This window comes from Fusarium coffeatum (genome assembly GCF_003316985.1).
Source record: "Fusarium coffeatum strain FIESC_28 chromosome Unknown BRIP53273_contig_148, whole genome shotgun sequence".
NCBI lineage: Eukaryota > Fungi > Ascomycota > Sordariomycetes > Hypocreales > Nectriaceae > Fusarium > Fusarium coffeatum.
In genome coordinates, this window is record NW_022157941.1 from 69,748 (window position 1) to 90,596 (window position 20,849).

At 47.8% G+C, this 20,849-nt stretch overlaps 8 protein-coding genes across 8 annotated transcripts; 1 reads left to right on the top strand and 7 right to left on the bottom strand.

The window, feature by feature from the left end:
- Positions 1-523: 523 nt before the first annotated feature.
- On the bottom strand, positions 524-3,531 carry FIESC28_06924 (uncharacterized protein; the record flags this gene model as incomplete). Its single annotated transcript, XM_031161066.1, has 4 exons — positions 524-1,931; positions 2,210-2,293; positions 2,344-3,445; positions 3,501-3,531. The coding sequence occupies 4 exons, from the start codon at positions 3,529-3,531 to the stop codon at positions 524-526; spliced, it is 2,625 nt and encodes an 874-aa protein (XP_031014869.1).
- A 475-nt stretch (positions 3,532-4,006) lies between these two features.
- Positions 4,007-5,496, bottom strand: FIESC28_06925 (uncharacterized protein; the record flags this gene model as incomplete). Its single annotated transcript, XM_031161067.1, has 2 exons — positions 4,007-4,777; positions 4,828-5,496. The coding sequence occupies 2 exons, from the start codon at positions 5,494-5,496 to the stop codon at positions 4,007-4,009; spliced, it is 1,440 nt and encodes a 479-aa protein (XP_031014870.1).
- A 1,210-nt stretch (positions 5,497-6,706) lies between these two features.
- FIESC28_06926 (uncharacterized protein) lies at positions 6,707-7,486 on the bottom strand (the record flags this gene model as incomplete). Its single annotated transcript, XM_031161068.1, has 1 exon — positions 6,707-7,486. The coding sequence occupies one exon, from the start codon at positions 7,484-7,486 to the stop codon at positions 6,707-6,709; it is 780 nt and encodes a 259-aa protein (XP_031014871.1).
- Positions 7,487-7,776: 290 nt separating this feature from the next.
- On the bottom strand, positions 7,777-9,451 carry FIESC28_06927 (uncharacterized protein; the record flags this gene model as incomplete). Its single annotated transcript, XM_031161069.1, has 2 exons — positions 7,777-8,796; positions 8,846-9,451. 2 exons carry the CDS (start codon positions 9,449-9,451, stop codon positions 7,777-7,779), a joined length of 1,626 nt encoding a protein of 541 aa, XP_031014872.1.
- A 725-nt stretch (positions 9,452-10,176) lies between these two features.
- Positions 10,177-11,842, top strand: FIESC28_06928 (uncharacterized protein; the record flags this gene model as incomplete). Its single annotated transcript, XM_031161070.1, has 3 exons — positions 10,177-10,818; positions 10,864-11,766; positions 11,816-11,842. The coding sequence occupies 3 exons, from the start codon at positions 10,177-10,179 to the stop codon at positions 11,840-11,842; spliced, it is 1,572 nt and encodes a 523-aa protein (XP_031014873.1).
- Positions 11,843-11,998: 156 nt separating this feature from the next.
- Positions 11,999-14,101, bottom strand: FIESC28_06929 (uncharacterized protein; the record flags this gene model as incomplete). The annotated part of the gene is made up of 1 exon (XM_031161071.1): positions 11,999-14,101. One exon carries the CDS (start codon positions 14,099-14,101, stop codon positions 11,999-12,001), a length of 2,103 nt encoding a protein of 700 aa, XP_031014874.1.
- A 356-nt stretch (positions 14,102-14,457) lies between these two features.
- Positions 14,458-16,676, bottom strand: FIESC28_06930 (uncharacterized protein; the record flags this gene model as incomplete). The annotated part of the gene is made up of 6 exons (XM_031161072.1): positions 14,458-15,463; positions 15,520-15,590; positions 15,640-15,819; positions 15,868-15,880; positions 16,091-16,198; positions 16,249-16,676. 6 exons carry the CDS (start codon positions 16,674-16,676, stop codon positions 14,458-14,460), a joined length of 1,806 nt encoding a protein of 601 aa, XP_031014875.1.
- Positions 16,677-17,179: 503 nt separating this feature from the next.
- On the bottom strand, positions 17,180-18,390 carry FIESC28_06931 (uncharacterized protein; the record flags this gene model as incomplete). Its single annotated transcript, XM_031161073.1, has 3 exons — positions 17,180-17,878; positions 17,929-18,246; positions 18,298-18,390. The coding sequence occupies 3 exons, from the start codon at positions 18,388-18,390 to the stop codon at positions 17,180-17,182; spliced, it is 1,110 nt and encodes a 369-aa protein (XP_031014876.1).
- Positions 18,391-20,849: the final 2,459 nt, after the last annotated feature.

A 20,849-nucleotide genomic window follows, 5' to 3' on the forward strand; every position in this document is an offset into this window, starting at 1 on the left:
CCTTTAAGTAGTTCGGCATGAACCACCTGCTGGAGACATTCCGGACCTTCAACTCAGTATAATGTGGCGATCGCCTCATAATCCCACCGGACGTCGAATCCACCGGACCAGAAGCCCACCGGATTTATTCTCATTCTCCAAAACTCATTGGGTCGGTAATGATGATGTTACATCCTGCAGATCTGGGGAACCCCAATTGAGCATCTTTTTAGCCGGAGCTTTGACTGCCGATCACCTATATTCGAATGGTTCCACAAATCAGAGCCCTCGAACAAATATGCGCACCAATATCCGTTTAAAATTGTCCGCAAGTTATACGGCATAGGGAAAGTGATATATGGAGAAGGTTGTAGTGCATCTCATATCACAATGAGGGGTACTGTGTCGGCTGTTGTATGGAGTACCGAGGATAATGACGTACACAGGGGTAGCTATACGAGCTTTATCATCACTTAAGCTTGCTCAAGTAGGTATCTTTGTTCTAGAAATACTAGCTCTCGGCTGGTCATGAGATTAAACCGGACTATTCATCCCGGCTCCCCGCTACTCGCCGTCCTCTGACGAAGACGTGAGCGACGTTCCTATCATCTCCCGTCATGATATACTTCTCAAAAAGCCCTCTCAGCGAATCGCCATCTTCCCTTGGGGTCATAGCGGACTGCAGGCCCCGAGTCGTGGTCACCCATATCGCATCAAATTCCTTGCCCACTTCAAAATTCCCAATCTGATCTCCAAGCCACAAGACCCTAGCACCGCCCATGGTCGATAGGTAGAAGACCTCTTCGAGCGAAAGCGCCTTGTCCTTTCCTTCCGATAGTACTTCTCGTGCATTCGATGCTATCATAGCTTGTCGGATCACAGCCAACATTTGCGAAGCCCAACCACCACCACTATCGGTTCCCAAACCGACCTTGATGCCACGGCGAAGGAAGTCCCGAATTGGAGCAACCATGAAGCCTCCACCAACGGTCATGTTAGCAATCGGACAATGTGCAATACCACACTTGAGAGCCTCCAATCGTTCTTTCTCGTAGTCGTTCATGATAGTACAGTGAGCCAGAATGCTGCGCTTGTTGAGTAATCCATAGCTCTCGTAGAGGTCAGCCTCGCTACCTTGGAATTGAGGAAACAGCTCTGTGGTGGCGTCGATTTCCTGCTGAGCTTCGTTGAAATGCGTTTGCATAGCCAAAGTATCGTCAGACTGGACCATATTTCCAAGCCCCCGAAGCAGCTCATCCGTACAACAGATAGCGAATCTTGGTGTGACAACAGCTTTCACCAACCCCTCATCAGCGTCATGAGACTTCAACCCACGAATATGAGCAATACAGTCCTTCGTCTCTTGCAGCGAAACGGATGCACTTTCTTCACGGATATAGTCAGGTGCATTCCTATCCATATTGCACTTTCCCACAAAAGCGCGCTGTCCTTTAGCATGGCATATATCGGCCAGAATGCGCGTCGCTTCAGCGTGTCGCGAACCGTAGTATGAAGCAGTTGTGATGCCCTGCCGCAGGAAGTCCTGAACAGTATCTTGATACATTCTCTTGGCGTAGTCAGGATCCGAGAAGCGCGCTTCGACAGGGAAGGTGACGTCGTTGAGCCAGTCTAGAATGTGAAGGCCTTGGCCAAGACCCCGCATCGGCCATTGAGGGGCATGATTGTGGGTGTCGACGAAGCCGGGGATGAGGAATTCTCCGTAGGGGAGGGTGTGGATCTTGGCGTCTGAGGGTATGGCATCCTTGGGAATGTCTTGAGCTGTCTTCCAGAAGTTGGTGATGCGACCGTCGGTGATGACTAGCGTTGCATCATCAATGAGCTCGAGAGTGTCGAGATCAAGCGAATGAATGGCGGCGCCACGGAAGACTAGCACGGACATGGTGACAATGGAGCTCAAGTCAAAATACTGTGACGATCTTGGAGGATGAAAACTGAGAAATGAAAGAAATGAATTGACATCTTGTTTGATGAAATAATCGGAAACGGCGGGGTCTGACAAGCTGTCCGCTTCTAGGTCACCCAATCACAGCGCTTCACATTATCAACGATTAGCAGTGACTGTGCATCCTACACTTTCTTTTCAATCATCAACAGATAAATTCTCTTCCAAGACTTAGACAACAATAGGAATTTGTGGCATATAGTAACTAAATTGTTTGATGTCTAGTGCTTTTAACGGCTAATTCTTCCGACACCCTAACAGTCTCACTCTGTTACTTTGAACTTGGGGAGGACCTTGGCAGCCCGCAACGTATCGAACGTCTTGGAGAGACTTTCCCAGGTATCCCTGTATCTGTGAGTCGTTAGCAGCTGAGTTGCCATGAAAGAGCGTGTTCAACGTACCCGATCCAGCCATGCTGTCGTGCCTTGCTCATACTAATCACAAGATCATAATTCCTTCCCAGCACGAATCCAAGGAAATCCCAAGTAGCGTGCTCAAGGGCACTCTCGTCCAAGCCCTCTCGCTTCGCAAGTTTCTTCCAAGCTTCCTTGACTTCATCTTGTTGACTCCACTTTACCAAGTCGACGGTCTGCTCAACCTTGCCAGGCTTGATAAGACCTTTGAGGCCTGCCTTATCTTCGAAGAGACTGATGGGAGCAACGGGGTTCAGGTCAGTGGCTGAGCTCAACGGATGAGGCTGATTAAACTGGTTTGCGTCGACCTTGGTGTCGAAGTGATCCGCGACCTTTGGCCACATGTTCTGCCAGCTCTCGACATCTCCATTAACAACGTTGAACGCCTCGTTAGCTGTAGAGGACTGAAGAACGACCCATTCGCAGAACTCGGCGTGCAGTTTAGCACAGGTAAAACAGTCAAAGCCCATGTAGAATCTCTCACCGCCAGGGTAAACAAGATCCTTGCCCATCTCCTTGTTGACAGCAGCGTAAATGCCCACGGCCGTCGCCAGATTCATGAAATTTCCACGAGCATACCCAATTACATCATTGGGATACGTAACATTCCATGAAACTTTTCCATTGGTCTTTTTACAGAACGCCTTGAGAATATCCTGCTGACGATAGTAGAAGTTTGGCGGGAAAGTAGACTGGTCTGTGAGCCAAGAGTCAGATTCAATCATGGGATTTTTGGCAGGTCCAAGATGGACGCCATATTGCTTGCATCCAGCGACTAGAAGAACGCGCTTGAGATGTTTGTCAATTCCATTCTTAATGAGTGCGTCAAGAAAGGTTTGGAGCATGTCACCGTTGACCTCCCAGGCTTGCTGCTCCTCTGGCTTTTGGAGGTAAGCCGCGAAAAAGAGGAAATCAGCGCGAACGCCCTCGAGACTTTTGGCAACGTCATCGGCACTGCCGGTAAGATCGATGTGGCGATGTTCGACAGTGGAAGGGAATTCTTCCTTTTGAGAGCGCGAGAAGGAATAGATTTTCTTCCATCTTTGAGGATGGAGACCGAGTTGTCGGACGATCTCCCGGCCGAGAATGCCTGGAGGAGTCGTGAGTATAGGGTCATTAGCGGGGTGGAGGCGATGGAGACAAACCTGTAGCGCCAACCACAATTGCGGTAGACATGTTAAATATTGGTACTATTTGTAAAAGTAGATTTTCGAGACTTTGAAGACGTAGAAAGGAAGTGAACAAGCTTTTTGAGGAAGAGGTGAAGCATTCTCGGTCTTATTATCTGTCATCGCTGACTGGTGATATCAGTCATACATCATCTTGTTACAACACAATCAGCCCAGCGTAGCAATGACGATTACCTTAGCCTTGGATTACACCGACAAGAAGATGACAAGTTATTACTAAGACATACTTAATTCCGCTCCTTCGTGTGAAGCCTTCCATAATTGGATGCTCAGTATAGAATTCCGGAAGGCAGATGGACGCTGGTATCTCGGCCCTTTATGTATACAAAAGTGGAACAGAAGATTCTGGACGTGCATAGCAGCATCAACAACATGATATGACTCTGTAAAGACAAGAGATTTTTCTTGGAGAGAATTGTTCTTGTAATGGCAGTATTAATTATTCTATGGGTATCATAACATTATCTATGTTGATCTAAACTCCTCTCCGCAATCCTCACAAAATCTTTATCCGCGCTTCGAAGTGATGGATTAGAGCTTGTGCTCGTATCAGGGTATCTTGGATCCCTTTCCACACCATCATCGACCTCGACAACCACCGATGTTACTGTGTCCATCTGGATAGCAGGTCCTCTTAGCGACTCTTGACTTGTGGTACGGGTCATACCCCTGTGACTTCGGTTGGAGGAGCCAGCTCCCTTGGCAGGCCATGTCCACCATCCACCTGTAGCGGGGGGCTCCTCATGTTGACGTCCACCTTGGATAGAAATAGAGTTTCCGAACTTTCGGTTCGTGGGCGTTTTGAGGAATGCAAATGTTTTGAGACCCACGTCGTTCGAAGCGATGTCGTATCGTGAGGCGAAGATGATGGTGTTTCGAGTCGTGCCAAACAGTAGACAGTCGAACGAGCCGTTGGATGCGATCATTGCGCCAGCGAAGCAGAAGTATCCATTTGGTACGCTGGCACCAGCCATTGTGGCAATTCGGCCAGCTGCCAGAGGAAGCGTACACAAAACATAGATGACGGGGTAGATCAAGAAGGCCGGGTTGCGATTGAGTTGTAGTTCAATCGAGTCACCGTCATTTTCTCCATTTGATGCTCCCAGGCGAGCTTGGCGACGGATGTGGAAGAAGATGATGATGTATAGGATCGAGGTGGTTCCGAGACCGAGGAAGATGTAAAGGTAATGGGTGAGTAGTCGTAAGTTCTCGTATTCCCTATTCATCCAGCACTGCAACAGGTTAGAAAACAATTGAGATGTTGCAGATGGACTAGACTTACCCAGCTCCCAGCCCGAACGAAGAAGCCACCAAACTCAGCTCCGTTTCGCGTGGTTGCAATCGGTATGAACGAAATCGCATAAACAAATATCCAAATCGCGACGATAGCACCATACAGAACCTTCTGTGGTGTCTGTATTCCTCTGACAACAGCCATGTATGTATGTATAGCAATCGCAGTGATGAACATACTCGAAGCCAAATCTCCGAGCGACACGAAAAGGCCCTGTGTATAGCAAGTCGCCGTGTCGACAAGAATCGCATCGTATCGCAACCATGCGGCATTAAGAAGGAAAGCCACACCTTGGTGCATATCGGCGAGAAGCAAGTTGATGATGAGCACGAGAAACTGATTCGGTTGTCGAGGTCCTGCATCGCCATCGTCCTTCTTCCCGGCTTCACCATTGTTGTCGGAGAAGATGCCATCAATACCCAGTGTAACGTCGATCGCTCGCTGAATAGACCCCGATTGTTGATGAAACTGCCCGTCGGACTGTGATTTGATGAAAAGACTCCATGTCGTAAGTTTGTAAACGAGATAAAAGAAGAGAATGCTGGCGGAAAAGAATGAGATGAATGCAAGGACCGTAACAGCCGTCAATCCGTGTCGTAAATCGTCACTCAAGGGATCCAATGTTCTGGCCTCCGCTGGAAGATCACCCCAAGCCATTTTAAAAGTTAAAGAAAGTTAGGCCAGAACAGCGACTAAGAATAACGTGCGCTGCATGGCATTTAATAAAAGCAAGGGCAGAGAAAGAGAAAGTGACCTGTCGCACGTATTAAAGTCCCGAAATCTTCAAGAGGGAAAATGACAGGATCTTAAACCTTACAAGGCACGGAAGAAAACGATGTCACCTCGCTTCGCAGCTGAGCACCCTTTTTGGTCTTAGACCTACAAAGACTCTGACCAACTGCATAGCCAAGGGTCTCCCATCCCATCCTCATCCTGGAAACTCTCGGCCGACCCTGAGGCGAGCTAGCGTTAAGAGGTTCGGACGTGGCGTTTTTTACCCGCTTTGACCTAAAATTCTGCAATGAGGGAAAAGAAAATACCCATGGGTTCTGGCATCTGATAGGGATTGTACGTAATTAAGATCCATTGTTGACAGGTGGAATTGTTGGCTTGGCTGTTGTTTGACAACCTTGACAGCAGTGGAGCAAATCTTTTTCAGCTTTCAAGATGCTTGTAAACTGGACCGGCGATACCGATCTTCCTCGCTTATGTACAAACCCCAGGAAGCACAGCGCAGCAAAAGGACGGCACGAGTGAGCATCAATTGTGGACGATTGTCAATCAGTGATTCCCCAGCTTCAATGCAACCCATCTCTTCTCACCCGTGTCTCAACTCTCAACCCTAACTTCTGCCGAGGCTCACGCTTTGTCTTTTTGTCCAGAATAGAATTAGGATCGGCGAATCGACGGCGAGTCAGTTTTTTTAGTGCTGAAACGATCCCCTCTAGAACTCTAACGGGCAACCATTAACTGCTTCGGTAATAGCTTCATTCGCTAGTCCGCCGAAAGACGTTGAGTTTTTGTCGGTAGTTTCATCCCACTTGCTAGACTGGATCTTTTGATTTGAAGCCCATGCACTTTTTCATGCGATGAGTCTAGAACGCTGCTAGACTTGAAATGTCAATGAGGCTGAACGAGATGGCACCATTTTCCCATGACGTGCAGAAACCTGAAACAATATCAATTTCACAACTCATCGTTGCTTAAACAAGCGATCGCATATATAGCTCGGGAGATATAAGTAATGAGGCTTGTTGAAGACATGCCAACACACTATAATGCCACCTGATTCCATCCAATTACTCTGAACTCAGTGCTGAATTTCAAGCCCTGGTCCATGCATAATGCATTGATCATCAGCCACAATTCAAGCACTCTCCTTCTCACGGAATTGCCGTTCCACCTCCTCGGCAAACTCACCGATTGATTCAAACTTCCACTCGAATGCAACATGATGTTTCAATTCTTCAAAGTCACCACCTGTTCCATATCCCTCCTTCTTATCACCTCCTCTGCAGATCCAAACACTTCTAAGACCAAGTTTCTTAGCAGGAACATGGTCAGCGATCAAACTTCGCGCTACATGTAGAAGCTCTCCCTTGTCCCTGTCGACCTGCAGATCGTGTTTGACGTGGTTGAAAAGATAGTTAAAGTTCGCATGGGCGGGCTTGTAAGTGCCGATATCTTCGGCTGTGTAAAATTTGTCGAAGGAAGCGGGTTGAAGACGTTTCATGGTCTCTGAGGCGTTGGCATTGTCCATGTTTGTCAGAGCGGCAAGTTTGTAGTGCTTCTTGAGAATTTGCATTCCTGCTATGGTATCGGGGAATGGCTCCCACGTTCCTGGACTGTTGCCAAATGCTTCCATCTCGCTATCGGAGACATTGACTTTGAGCTCATCGGCCAGTTGCTTGAAGGTACGTTGCAGGACAAGATTGTAACGTAGTGTTGGCTCATCAACCTCCAGACCCTGGTAAAGCTTGGCCAACCGCTGCATCAACAAGATCGGATCCTGCTTGTATTCGCTATCATTTGGAAGACGAGAAATGATCGGCTGCAGGTCTCGGATCATACCAGGCTCTTGGTTGATGAGTGTGCCATAAATGTCAAAAGACAGGGCTTTAAATGATGTAACGTCTAGGGGAGCCATGATGATAGAATGATTAGGCACGAGACGTGACACCTAGACTTTTTCTCTTGGTACAAATGTCTTGTATAGTGTAGTCGTGAAGTTCCCATAGCTGGAACGTACAGGTGCACGGCTTGGTATATACCCGGAGCTTAAGGGCGTCGTTGACACGAAAGGGTGCACATGACGGAATCAGGATTGACACATGTCCCTGACGTCAGATAATCAATATTACTGTTGTCCCATTTTTGCAGACAATAAATAATTAGATGATCATAGTATTTCTGTTTATATTGTCTGAGACTAAACTCTTATTGCTGCGAGATATCAACCTTACTCCACCAAAACTCAGACTGCTTCCTACCCCATTCATCACTATCAAATACAGCAGTCTTGCCCGCATCACCACCAATCAACTCCTCATTCCCATCACCGAATCTCAAAACCTTGGGATCCTTCTTATCATATACGCCCCACTTCGGTCTATCCGGATACTCGCCCGCAATAGCGTTAGGATCACCCTTCGTGATGAAGCTGGTAACGTAATGGTTCAACGTCTTGGCCAGATCGTTTTGAGTTTGCGACACTTCCACAACCTTGGGATCGCAAACTTCATAGCGCATGTTATCGGCATGCTGAGCACCGTTGTTGACGGTACTGACAGCGGCCCAGTGATACAGATATACGGGGACGGATGGGGATGCCAATTCGGCTGTTTGACGTGCAGGAGCGACGTAGGCGTAGTGAGCATATGAAGCTTCTATGCGTTTGTACTGAGAACCCATGTCTTTCCTTGTCTCTTTATACTCCGAGTCTTCGAACTTCGCAGGATCTCTGTATAGCTCTTCAATGGTATCGAGGTCTTCCGAGGTAAGCAAGGGTAGTAGCTCCGCCCAGAAGTGTCTGAATTGAGACGACTTAGACATGGTCTTGTCAACATAGAGTGAACCCTCATTGGTGGTGAAACCGGTCATGATAGGAACCTTGTGCCACTTGCCCTGCTTCCATGTCTCAAGAGGTGGACGAGCGATAATCTCACCGTCGATAACAGGTTGAAAGGCCCAGCGGAGAGAAGGATTGTATTTGTCAAAGGTGACGGTCTGAGCATCGGTGATGACCTTCTCGGGTTGCTTGCGAAGGAAAGAAAAGATCTCATTTTCTGGGAGGTCCTCTGGGACGCCAGCTTCACGAAGAAAGTCCTTGAACTGGGCTTCGTGAATGGGCGCATCGTAGGGTCTCACAGCTCGTGATGTGGGAGCTCCTGACTCAATGATGGCTTTGTGGAAAAGAGGTGCAACACCCTCCTTGTAGTGCATGATATGGTGGCCAATCTGTCTCAACATTAGTAACTGGCTCTAAGGGCTTGAGAAGAGGACTTACCGAATGAGCACCAGCTGAAAGACCAAACAGTGTGACATTGTTAGGGTCACCACCAAAAGCCTCAATATTATCTCTCACCCACTCCATCATAAGGATCTGATCCTTCAACCCCAGATTCAGAGCACCCTCTTTCGCACTCAGGCCTGAAGGCAAGAATCCCAGCGCTCCGATACGATAATTGAAGCTTACGGCAATAAACGCATCCGGAGCATTCGCCACCATAGATGCTGTCTTGTGCATCATCGCCGAACCTCTGTTGAAGGCACCACCATGGATATAGAGTGCAACGGGTAACTTCTCATGTTTACCGTCTGCCTTTCGAAAGATGTTCGCTGTTAGACAATCCTCGCTCTGATCGAGCTTGGGTCCTGGGAGGAGCGCCTTGCCGGGTCCTGCAGGGCCATACTTGGAGGCGTCAATAATGGTGTCAGGTGAGGATGGGACTTTGGCAGGGGCGCGGAAACGTCGGTCGCCTGTTGGTGGGAGAGCATAGGGGACGCCGAGCCATGCATCTACTGGCTGGGGCAGGGTGTCGTTCAGCTGGACGCCGACGAGCTTACCCTGGGGAAGGTGGATGGTAAGAGAGTCTGAGACTTGGCTACCCATTGTGATGTGAATGAAGATTAAGTGAGTATGTGAAATGGGTATCGTGTCAATCAATCAATTGAATGGTTGATGAAGCCCAATATTAAAGCAGCCTCTGCGAGGTTTAGCGATGTCTCACGTCAATCGGCATCCAGAAAGGTCTCCGCATACAAACGGATCCGGCTCCGAAAAGCGGAATCGATAAACTGTCACTGACGCCCTATCTTTGTCCCTTCTAGGAAACAAATGACGAACATCAATGATAAGTCGATAGCTAGATCGGCCAAATCGCTTTTACCCCGCGTACCAATCGCTCCGGATGTTAGATTTGGCACCCGATTATCGGGGAACTCCACAGAGTTGGTGATGCGGATGATCCTATTGGTCAATCGAGATATACGATTCGTGTGAGAGCAGCGTCGTTTGGACTTGGACTGGAGATAACTTGATAGACTTGCTGATATGAAGAGTCTTGACTCCGAAGGTTTAACCTATCGTAAATTTGGTGGAATGAGAACGGATAAACGGCTTGCAGATCCCTCAACGACTGCTAAATATGCTTAATTGAGTTAGGTGTGCCATTAGATACTCGTTTAAACCTGCTGGCTGCTCATGGTCATGACCTTCTTAAGAGCACTCGAATCCTTGAAGCCTGCTATAGTCCCACCTTGAACCTGTCCCTCACTGAACCCCTCAACCATCAGTCATCGGCCGCCTCGAGTCTTCCGGCTCACCACTCTAGCGCCATGTCTCCAAACCTCACAACAGACAAAAAGACCTCTTTCGAGGCAAAAGAGGCAGAAGAGCAGATTGCCATGCAAAAGCTCAACTCCCTGACACAAGGCGAGACCGTCGACCTCGACGCCACGGAAACGTTCCTCCGCGAACACAACTTCACAAACGAGTACATAGCAGAGCTCCTAAACGACAAAGCCCTCAACAAACGTGTCATTCGTAAAGTCGACATGCTCCTCCTCCCGCTATTATGTGGAACCTACATGCTCCAATACATCGACAAGAACGCGTTATCCTACGCAGCTGTCTTCGACTTGTTTACAGACACGGGTATCTCATCGGAACAGTATAGTTGGTTCGCTAGTATCTTCTACTTCGCGTACATGGCGGCTGAGTATCCTTGGTTGTTCCTTGCGCAAAAGACGTTGATGGCAAAGGTTGTTTCGGGGTGTGTTCTTGCCTGGGGAGCTGTGTTGATGTTGACGGCTGCGGGGAACAATTTCGGATCGTTGGCGACGTGTAGATTCTTCTTGGGTGTCTTCGAGGCACCGATCACAACGTGTTTCATGATGATCGTTTCGATGTGGTATATGCGGGAACAGCAGCCGTTCAGAGCCGGTATCTTCTACTGTTGCAATGGTGTCGGGGCTATGGTGAGTCTTTTCGTCTAAACCGTTGACGTTGCTAATTGAGGACAGCTCGGTGGTCTTCTTACCTACGGCATTGGTCAGATCAAGAACTTCCCTGTCTGGAAGGCCGTCTTCATGACCTGTGGTGGCATGACCGTCGTCTGGGGTTTTGTCCTGCTCTTCTTCCTTCCCGACAGCATCATGACAGCCCGTCAATTCACACTCGAGGAACGAGCGCTTCTTATCGGACGTGGTCGCCTCGCTCGAACGGGTGTTCTCAACAAGACAATCAAATGGTACCAGATCCGGGAAGCTTTCATCGATCCCCAGGTCTGGCTTCTCGTCCTATTTATGCTACTCAACGAGTGCATGAACGGAGGCGTCGCCAACTTCGGCAAGCTCATCATCAAGGGTGTCGTCAAGGATCCTCTTCAGACCGTTGCTTTGGGTATCCCCATGGGCGCGTTCCAAGTCGTCTGGATTCTGTCTGGAACTTTTCTCGCTTCAAAGATTAAGAATATCCGCACTACTATTATGGCAGTCTATCTCATCCCTACTATTATCGGAATTTCTCTTCTCTGGAAGATGGATCGCGAACATCACAAGATTGGCGTTCTTTTCGGCTATTACATCGTCGGTGCATTCGTCTGCTCTTTGGTTCTGGCGATGCAGATGCCTGCCAGCAACCTCGGTGGTTATACCAAGCGTATGACAGCTTCCGCCATGGTGTTCATTGCTTACTGCGTCGGTAATGTTATTGGTCCCCATGCCTTCCTCGGCGAGGAGGCTCCTTTATACCAAACCGGGTGTATCTTCATCTTAGGCTGTTCTGTCGCCCAGATGATGGTGGCGATTATGCTTCGAGTTCTATTGGTTAGGAGAAACGCACGCCGAGATGCTGCTGCGGCGGCCGTGGGATCCAATAACGAGGATCCCATTGATACGGATGGAGGTGATTTGACCGACTTTGAGGTAAGTTTTTTCAAAGCTATATCAGGGTGTAAACTAACTTTATCTATAGAACCCCCACTTCCGCTATGTCCTATGATCATGTAACTTTGCGTGGATATAAACTCATGCAGCATATTTAACCAGGGCAAACGCAAACGCCTTGTTTATAATCACTGCTATTTTTTCGTTCCATCCCTGATAGTACAAGAATATTACACTTATCTTTTTACTCCACAAGTCCCCAAATATGCTTTTAGGAACGTTCTTTTGTCATAACCTGTGGCCAGGGGAATACCACATCATAGGTAGGAACACCTGTAAAGAAACATAATCCCAGCACCCACTCCTGCGTATACAAACGTACTGGTCCCTCATGGGTATCTCCAGAAACTCGAACTCCAAGTGACACATGATGATCTAGCTCATTCGCCAAATATTCTTCGTCCTCATGGGTGTCAGACCATAATGAGGTGAAGACATACGCAGGGCTGTCTTCATGTTGACTCAGAAGTTCACCAGCATCGGTACCGCAATCGTGGATGAAAATCCCTCGAGCTGCCGTAGGCTGCCCAGCTGAATCGCAGAGATACCCCAAAGACAAGCCCTTGTCTGCATCCATTGCTCTAACGACTTCCTTCGCCATCAGCCGGCGATATCGCAGACTGAAGGATTCTTCATCATCGACCACGAAGGCGTCCTCTTTGAGAAATCCCTTCATATCCTCAACAATATCAGCATTCCTGCCGATATGTTGAGCCTTGACTAGTTCGGTGAGCTGCCGTAGGCGTGTCCGTTGGTACTCCGAGAGTTGCTGTTCGCCCTGCTGGCTTGCTTGTGATAGCCGTGGCGACGACCGAGGTGCTCGCAGTGTTTTCCCAAGCTTCCACAGATGACCTCTTGTCTTGATACCCGACTTCGTGAAATCCACGTCAACGAAGCGACAGCTTTTGTTATATGTCAATCGCCTCTCGCCGTCAGGTGCCTTAAAGTCGTCGAAAAACAAGTCATTAGTCTGCTCTATGACAGTTCCCTTGGGTACGTAAACCTCGTCGTTGTTAAGGATCTCCCCATTTAACAGACGCAATGCCAGTATTGATAGATCAAGGCTCAGTCCGTCTTCATCTTTCTGTTGCAATCTCGTTGCATCCAGCCTTGTCGCATACTGACAGCAGTTGGCAATAATAGCCAAGCGATCCCAAGGTTCCGTTACACCTCTCCACTGCACATCAGAAATGATGGTCCCGGACATGGATGTTGACGGCGCTAGGAGGATTTTATATCTCCCAGCAGTCTTCAGAATATGAGTGATTTTGTCTTCATCCTCGTTTGTCCCAAAATCATGCCGCCGAAAGGCAAGACAGAATTTGGTCGCGCTCTCTGAGAACTTGACGGATTGAAAGCTGAGCTCGCCGGGGACCACACCAAACATTGGTTTCTTCCCACTGAGCATAGACCTCTTCGCAGCTTCAAGGTCGGGATCGTGATGGATAAGAAGCGTCATTTTGAGGCCAGCTCGATAATTCTCCTGGAACGTCCACGCCCTGGTCCACCATTTGTCACTAGTGATTTCATATAAAAGATCCAGCATCTTCTTGGCCTGATCGTATTCCGCATTCTTGGACAGAGCGAATCCACCGTCGTGGTATTTGACAAGTACGCCTCTCAAAATAGCTGACAGAGTGGCCATTTCATCCTCGCTGTGAATCGGTCGCCCAAGTAAAGCAGTAGGGTGATCGCTGAGTGAGTAAACCCAGTCCATGGCATCAAGGGCATGTCTCTTCTGTTTGCATTCTTCGTGAGTGCATGCTGGTTGTTTGCACTTCTTCTGGGGAATACTGTGTCGATCAATCCATAGCAAAGGTACATCATGACATTGCATGTACTTTGTGATCCTCTCAAGTACGGAGTTGCGGACTGATGAACGCCAAGCATCCTCGCCATCCCTCGTCTCAATCAAATGCCCTTCGGCTTTGTGGTTCTGTGTTTCATACTCAGAAGCATCCCAGGTATATGAGAGTGCAACGAAATTACTATCAGTGAATCCATTGACATTTTCCCGAAACCAATAAGGCCTCTCTGGTTTCTCATCCTCATCAGCGTCAATCTTCCTCTTCTTGGACTGTCGTCTACCAAGACATTCAAGGTTCTCGACAATCCAGATCATTTTCTGCTGCGGAATCCGACATTTCTGGATCTCGACGAGGGATGCGATAGTGTCGTCTTGGTCTTCTGATGCGTTATCTCGAAGGTCACGTTTTGCGACCATTATCTTGGCCTGTTGATGTACATCTCGGATCAGGGGTAGTTGGATGATTGGATGTAAGATGAGGGAGCCACTTGAGATTATGCCGGGCATAGTGACGTGAGAGGCTTAGCGTGAAAGACGCGTCGCCATCCACCAATCATGTTGTATCTTCTCACCGAAGGCATGTCTAGGGTATCTCGATTTCGAGAGACATGACAGTATCATTAATGGTTGACCATTTCTGTTGTATAGTTGTTTTTGAGAACGAGCATCATCGGATCTAGGATAATCTCCGAGCCATTTGGAACTATAGATCACTTTTTGTATACTCGCTTCATCTAGGATTTCTGAGAGGCAGATTTTCAGGAATAAACAACTTCAACTTATTCGATATGCATGGGGAATGCAGTGATTTCCATTCCAGGTATTTGTTCAAGGCGGATATCTGAGATTAAATCGACTGTTCCTTAGTCCACCCAAGTACCGGGTATTGACATTTTTCCATGAGCCTTCTTGTTTCCAGCCCCTTTCCGCATTTTCCGTTCCAGTTTGCGTTCGCGACGTCTTTTTCTCTGATGATATTCATGATACAACCATTCCACTGCCCTCTTGACCTCCATGTTCACGTCCATTTGATGCCCAAGGTCTGGTGGTCGTGGATCGTCTCCCATTTTTGGTGCAACGGGCCACGTCGTTTTCTCCGGGTAAATCAATGTTGTGTTCTCTCCAGCTTTCCAAGCTTGGCGGAGCCGCATAGTATCCATCCAGTTGGCGTAAGTGTCTATGGTTTCGCGATGTAGGAAACGCGGAAACTCTACCAAGAGTTCTCGTATAGCACATGCTCGACTGATCTCTTCTCGCCAATACGGGATGCGTCTGCCTTTTGAATACTGTACTTGCAAGACCCGGTTGATCAACGACCCGTCTTCGCGATACCCTGGCATATGGCATGCTGCTGACGCTGCCCAAGTAGCAAAACACTGTGGTGTTTCAATTTCCAGATATTGTCCAATTTCTACTCCTGCTAGCTCCAGTACATCGAGCCACAAGTGTAAATTGCTAACAGCTGCATCTGGACAGGCCGGACGTCGAGGAATCACAGTCAAAGTACTGGCGTTATGATAGAAGTCGGTGTGAAGGTCGCTGTATATGTCGAGACCTCGTGCAGTATGCTCTGAGATGAATGACGCCCAATCTCCCACATCATGCTTCAAGAGATGCTGGTTAGAGAAGGCTTTAAGCACACTTCTTCCTAAAACCTTGTAAAAGCGATCTCGGGCTGGTGAGGACCAGGTTAAATACGCATCTATGCAAGCTTTTAGTTGACTTAAAGTTAGAACTCCAGTCAGTACAGAGTCTAGTTCGTCTGGGCTCATCCCATTCTTCCGCATGTTGATGTAGTCGACAGCACATTGTAAGTCAGATGATTCCTGTATGAGTTTGAATACACCAGGACCGTCAGGAAATTGCTCTCTGTGACTGTCAGCAGGGATAATGCGCGGTCGCTCTTACTTCCTCGCATATCTTACCTTTCCTCCACCATATTCGTTTGCGACCTCGCAAATGCTAGAATACGTGGCGCTGTTAATGCTGCTGCTAACTGAGCTGATGTCAATCAATGGCAGATTAGGACCATACTGGACACTCACTCCTAATATGGTATATCCGGTGTCAGTATAATTGTCGTTCCAGCCAAGTAGTGTTGTGGGTGTTATAACACGTTGGACGAGTAATTCCCGAATCTCTTCTAGGTCGTCGTCGAAATATGCGTTCCGGATCCTTTCGCCGACGCTACCTGACCCGTAGTCGACTCGAACCACCCATGGTACCTGTAACGTAATATATAAAGGCGAAAAGCAGGCCTGCGTGATACAAACCTTAATAGACCGGCTGGAAAATGGTGTGCCTACAGTAAAAGTCGAACAACCTTTGGTTACGGGGGGTCCTAAGCCATGAACATTCGCCGTCTTCTTCTGCACTGTGGTTTTTGCGATGAACGCCAATCCCAATAGGGAATGTTGCCGGCGATTTATAACAAATGTTGTTTCAGGTATCGATTTTCGACAGACGTCCGTGGAGGTGGGGCTGGTATCAACATACCCAGAAATTGAAGCTCGATCAGGCTCAATAACAGCACTTAAGCGACTAGGCGAGTCTGTTTCCTCAAGAATAGTGACTTCCATCCTGGGCGGCTGGAGCAAACGAATACTAGTAGAAGGTCAGTCTGATGATTCTCAATAGGAGAAAGAGAAGCTTACAAATTGCTTGTCGTCAAAACAAGATTGAGGCTTGAGAGAGATTTGTCCAACCTCTTGGTGCAGGATGAGATCTTATCTTTAAACTGCAAGAACAAGCCTTCATTTCTGAATGGTCCTCTCCGTTTCCCATTCACAATTTGAATGATGTCTTGAACATCTGCTAATCTGTCATGACACTCCTGAATCCTGCCATGCAGTGCAGCAAAAAGCCGTGCTTCACTGGGATGGTACTCCGATGTATCAGAGTTGTATAGGATATCTCCTAGTGATTCGCAAACGTTCGCCACATCTGCAAGAGTATTCGACAGTGCCTCCAGCTCTCGTGCCGCAGACTTGTATGATGAGATCAAGTTGTTAATAGTTGTTGTCGTTTTGGCAAGCTGGGCGCATAATGGCACGATGCCGATCAACAGCGAGACGGGTTCCATCGTGGTGAATGAGTCAGAAAGTTGCTTCAGTGAGTTTTGAATCGGTCGTAGTGACCTTCACACCTGGTCTGTATATACTGTCGTCCTGCAAAGAGATGGAAACTGTAGATACTGCGTGGTTGTGAGTGATGTTGAATTTGCCAGAGCAATTGGGTAGGCATACAATACGGAATATCACTATTAGGAAAGGAGAAGGCATCCACTCGCGATTGATGCCTTGATCTTGAGGATCATTGCATTACTAGGTACTCTGGTCTGTTCGGGTGTCGCGTGGCACAAAGATGTTGGACAACAATTGCAGCCTTACTTCCGCTTGTGAATGCAGCTTCCCTAGACTCCAGGACCTTTGCCCCGCTGGTCACATTCACAGGACTTGTCGAGGATGTGTCGCACTCAGATGATAAGGAGTCATACTTGTCCAATGATATGAGCTTCATTGATCTATATTTCTTTCATTATTACTTTCTAAAGACAGTCCCGTGTTTTGAATTGAAGTAACCCAACTATAACGCTCTAGGCATCAATTCTGGCGGAAGCTGATCCTGCATACGAAACAATTCCTCCCTGCTCCCCTCATTCCTAGGATATGCCGTCAAACTCTCCACGTCAACCTCACGAACAACATGTATCCTGTCGCGAGCCGTATTTTCAGGTCTCTCAGGCCTCACAGGTGTAGCAGCGATAGTCGTGTTCGTATGTGTATCGCCAGTGTAAATGCGGTCCGGCATGTTGACTGTCGCCTTCGTGTTGCCTCTGTGCATCGAAGATAGTGGGACAAGGGTACTTTGGTCCTGTGATGGTTTCGTCGGACGGGTTCGTGTCCCACTGCGATTTCGGACAAATTCGATGAGCTCGCCTAGCACGGCGAACTCGAGCTTGAGTTTGATCGAGTATGTGACTAATTTGACGCCATGTTCCCACACGTAAAAGTCCATTAGTTCGATGATGACCATAGCGATGTCCATTATCACTATGGCTATGCTGATGGCGAAAAGCCTGTATAGCATGGTTCGTGTGTTGCCAAATGCGGTCTTAAGAATATCCATCGATTTCCACAAGTATAAACCCGAGATGGCTATCTCTTGTAAGTAGAAGCAGCTCATCGAGATCTTTTCTGCGATGTTGAAGACATTATTGAAGCCGCGCCGGTTTTCTCTCGGGCTGTATTCTGATCCAAAGAGTAATACCGTCATAGTTGTGTGCTTGATGAGCGTTAGTTGCAGTGGTTTGTGTAACAGCATGATCGACGTACCCAGATTAGACCGTTGACGATAATCACAGTTAGTACCGTACGCAGGATGAAGACATCGGTTAGAATCAGGTGTAGACGAGAGTACAGAACAATAGATTGACCCGATATCACAAGAACCCAGCCGACGGTCTCAATAATCATGCCCACATAGTCGTGCGTCAAGTCGAAGTAAGTTATGAACCATCCCAAGCAGTACGGTAAAATGCCGAATGATGCGAACAGTATACTCCAGAAATAAAGGCCGGCTCTTCGTTTGAACGTCAGAAAGATGAGAGTAAGAAGCTCGATGGCATTGTAGAGTGAAAGCGTTGAGGCGACCTATACAGTTAGTGATGACCAAGGCAGTCAGTCATCTGTGGAAACACATACAATTACAAACACGTCCCTCCCAATGTATACCATTTCATCAACGTTCATGTTGGCGTAGTGGACGTCCCATTTGTCACGGTGTGGTAACATCATTGTGTCTCGTCAGTTAGGGTGTCTTGGGGAAACGTAAAACAAATATTCTCCGTTAGCAAATACTAAGAAAACTAAAAGCAGAACGCCTAGACACGGAGGGAATCTTGGCACATAAGTAAACCTGGATTTCCAAAGACGTCACATCTAAAATCAGCCCGTAAGCCATCGGACCAGAGCCTGGATCTACATGATATCTGCCTTAGTGGTAGTAGAACTTTTCTGGTATGGCGCCAAGGTCCGCGACCAAGCTTTCCGATGCGCCATCACATCGTCCCATGGGGTTCAATTTCGCTGGTTGATCGTTTCGTACCTTGCAGAAAGCCAAACGGAAAGCAGAGCGAATGATCTGTGGCCAGACACTCATCGATAACGGTCATGCATTCCAATGCCCTGACTTTACTGCTTTGAGAATTATGACTCAAGAGTGAGATTACTGAACTATTCCAGGGTGCCCAGACCCTTTTCAGAGCATTACAACAGCTGTTCCAGGCCTCAGATTCCGGCATTTGACACGTTCACTGGGGTTCGGGTCGCGTAGACCGTCTGTTGGACAACGCGATAGTGTCTTCACCCATAAGAACGAATACTTCAACCGATCAACATCAGCACACGTTTTTGACCTATAATAGAAGACCCTGAGATGCGGCAGGCATTTATCACCGGCACAGTAATTTATACTGTCGATCAATTCCAGACATTGAGGTTGGTGCTGTGGGATTTATGTTTATCCATCAAGCGGGCCAAACTACCGGTATTTCAAGTCCAGGCTAATACAGAAGCAGCCTGTAACAACAGATGATGACGAGAATGAATGGCTTAAGGTTAAGCTTCCGTTTATGGTTGCCAGCGCCCGTTCTTATCATGAATGCGGATTGCAACTCACCCGAACTGTCAAGGGTGACCTCCGGGTCGTGGCGCGCTTCCTTCATGCCATGGTATGATAAGAGATAAGGCGTACGCTAAGCCAGGTTCAGCTTAGACCATTACCAGTCCAGCAACTTTTGAAGAGTCAATCTGATTGGTTAGTTGCTCTTATCTCTTATCGTGATGTGACCTGAAGGTCAGCAGATCCATATGGCCCAACCGCCATGTAATGTTCGGGTTCTCGTACAATTCACAAAGTATACCAGTACGTCAAGACATCTGGGCAAGACAAAACAATAGAGCTGGAAGAGCTTATTTTCATTTTCTTATTTATATCAATCCCAACTTTAAAGCAGAATAAAGACTTTGACCATTGAACAAGATTAAGCTGTAGCTCGAGATAAGCCTAGGTTAGGTAACGCAATACGTTTATTATCGTTGTTATGCCGAATCTGTGTGAAGGATTGTTAGAGGCACTAGCATCCTTTCCCAACTGTGGCTGCGTATCGTTCTGTGGCGTAGCCCTCTGACCAGGCTTTCAAACTGTGGCTAGGTTGTCTAAAATTGCTGAAGTTCCAACCCAACGCCTTGACCAAAGTAAGAAGCTTCCCTTGCAAGGAAACAGCAAATATCAACATGACATGAATAAAACCATCGTCACAGAGGAATGCTTTCGCGATGTCTATTCTCCATGTTTTTGTTCATTCGCCGGTCTTTGTTACGCTTTCCACCCCCCTTGAAAACTAGGTACCGTCTTGGCGAGCTTCAGTAGGTAGGCTCTAGCACTGTGAACGCTGGAAAATGCAAGCCAGCGCCTAGGAGGGCACGACCCAATTTGAGTCCACCGCGACGACTGTTCAAGACAACCTACACCGCGTTTCCTCAAGGTATCATGACAATTGTTATGAGGACCGAGACTATTTCACTCATAGAAGACTCTACGCTCTACTACTGCACCCACTGTGACCTCGGCTGTCGCTAATGTACCGCTACTGGTCGCAATGACGCGAAGGATGCGAAGTCGATGTCAGTTCAATTTGGGGGTTGACGACTGTTTGGAGGAAGGACTCTCCGTTGCACCTAATCAAATATGCGGGACACGTGAATTGCAACCGCACGATAAAGCCTTTGTAGTTCGGCTCAGCATGACCCTCAAATTGCGGGGATCAATTGCCCACGCGTAGCATGGCGAAAATCCCATCCCTGATTTCGGACCAGGTCGAGGCCCTCGAAGGCTCGAATAAATTGTTCGCCGTATTATGCATACCTAATTCTCCCTGAAGTCGGGCAAAGGCTGATAAGATCCAATTAAAGACAAACAGACTTTTAATGTCTGAGTTGTCGAGCACCCTTAAGCCACAATTAACAATTTCTGATCTTTTGTCCAATCGGTTGGCTCTGAGTGAGCGCCCTTGCATGACTGAAGCCATCCCGATGAATGAGCTTCCCAACTTTCTGAGACTATCTGCAAGACGACTCGCACTAATCGCCTTCAATTTCAGCACCTGAATATCTGGTAGGACGCCACAAGAAGTAGGAGGTTCTCATTGGAATCCTGACAATTGCCCTTGCCTCGTAGTAACATTTACGTGTTA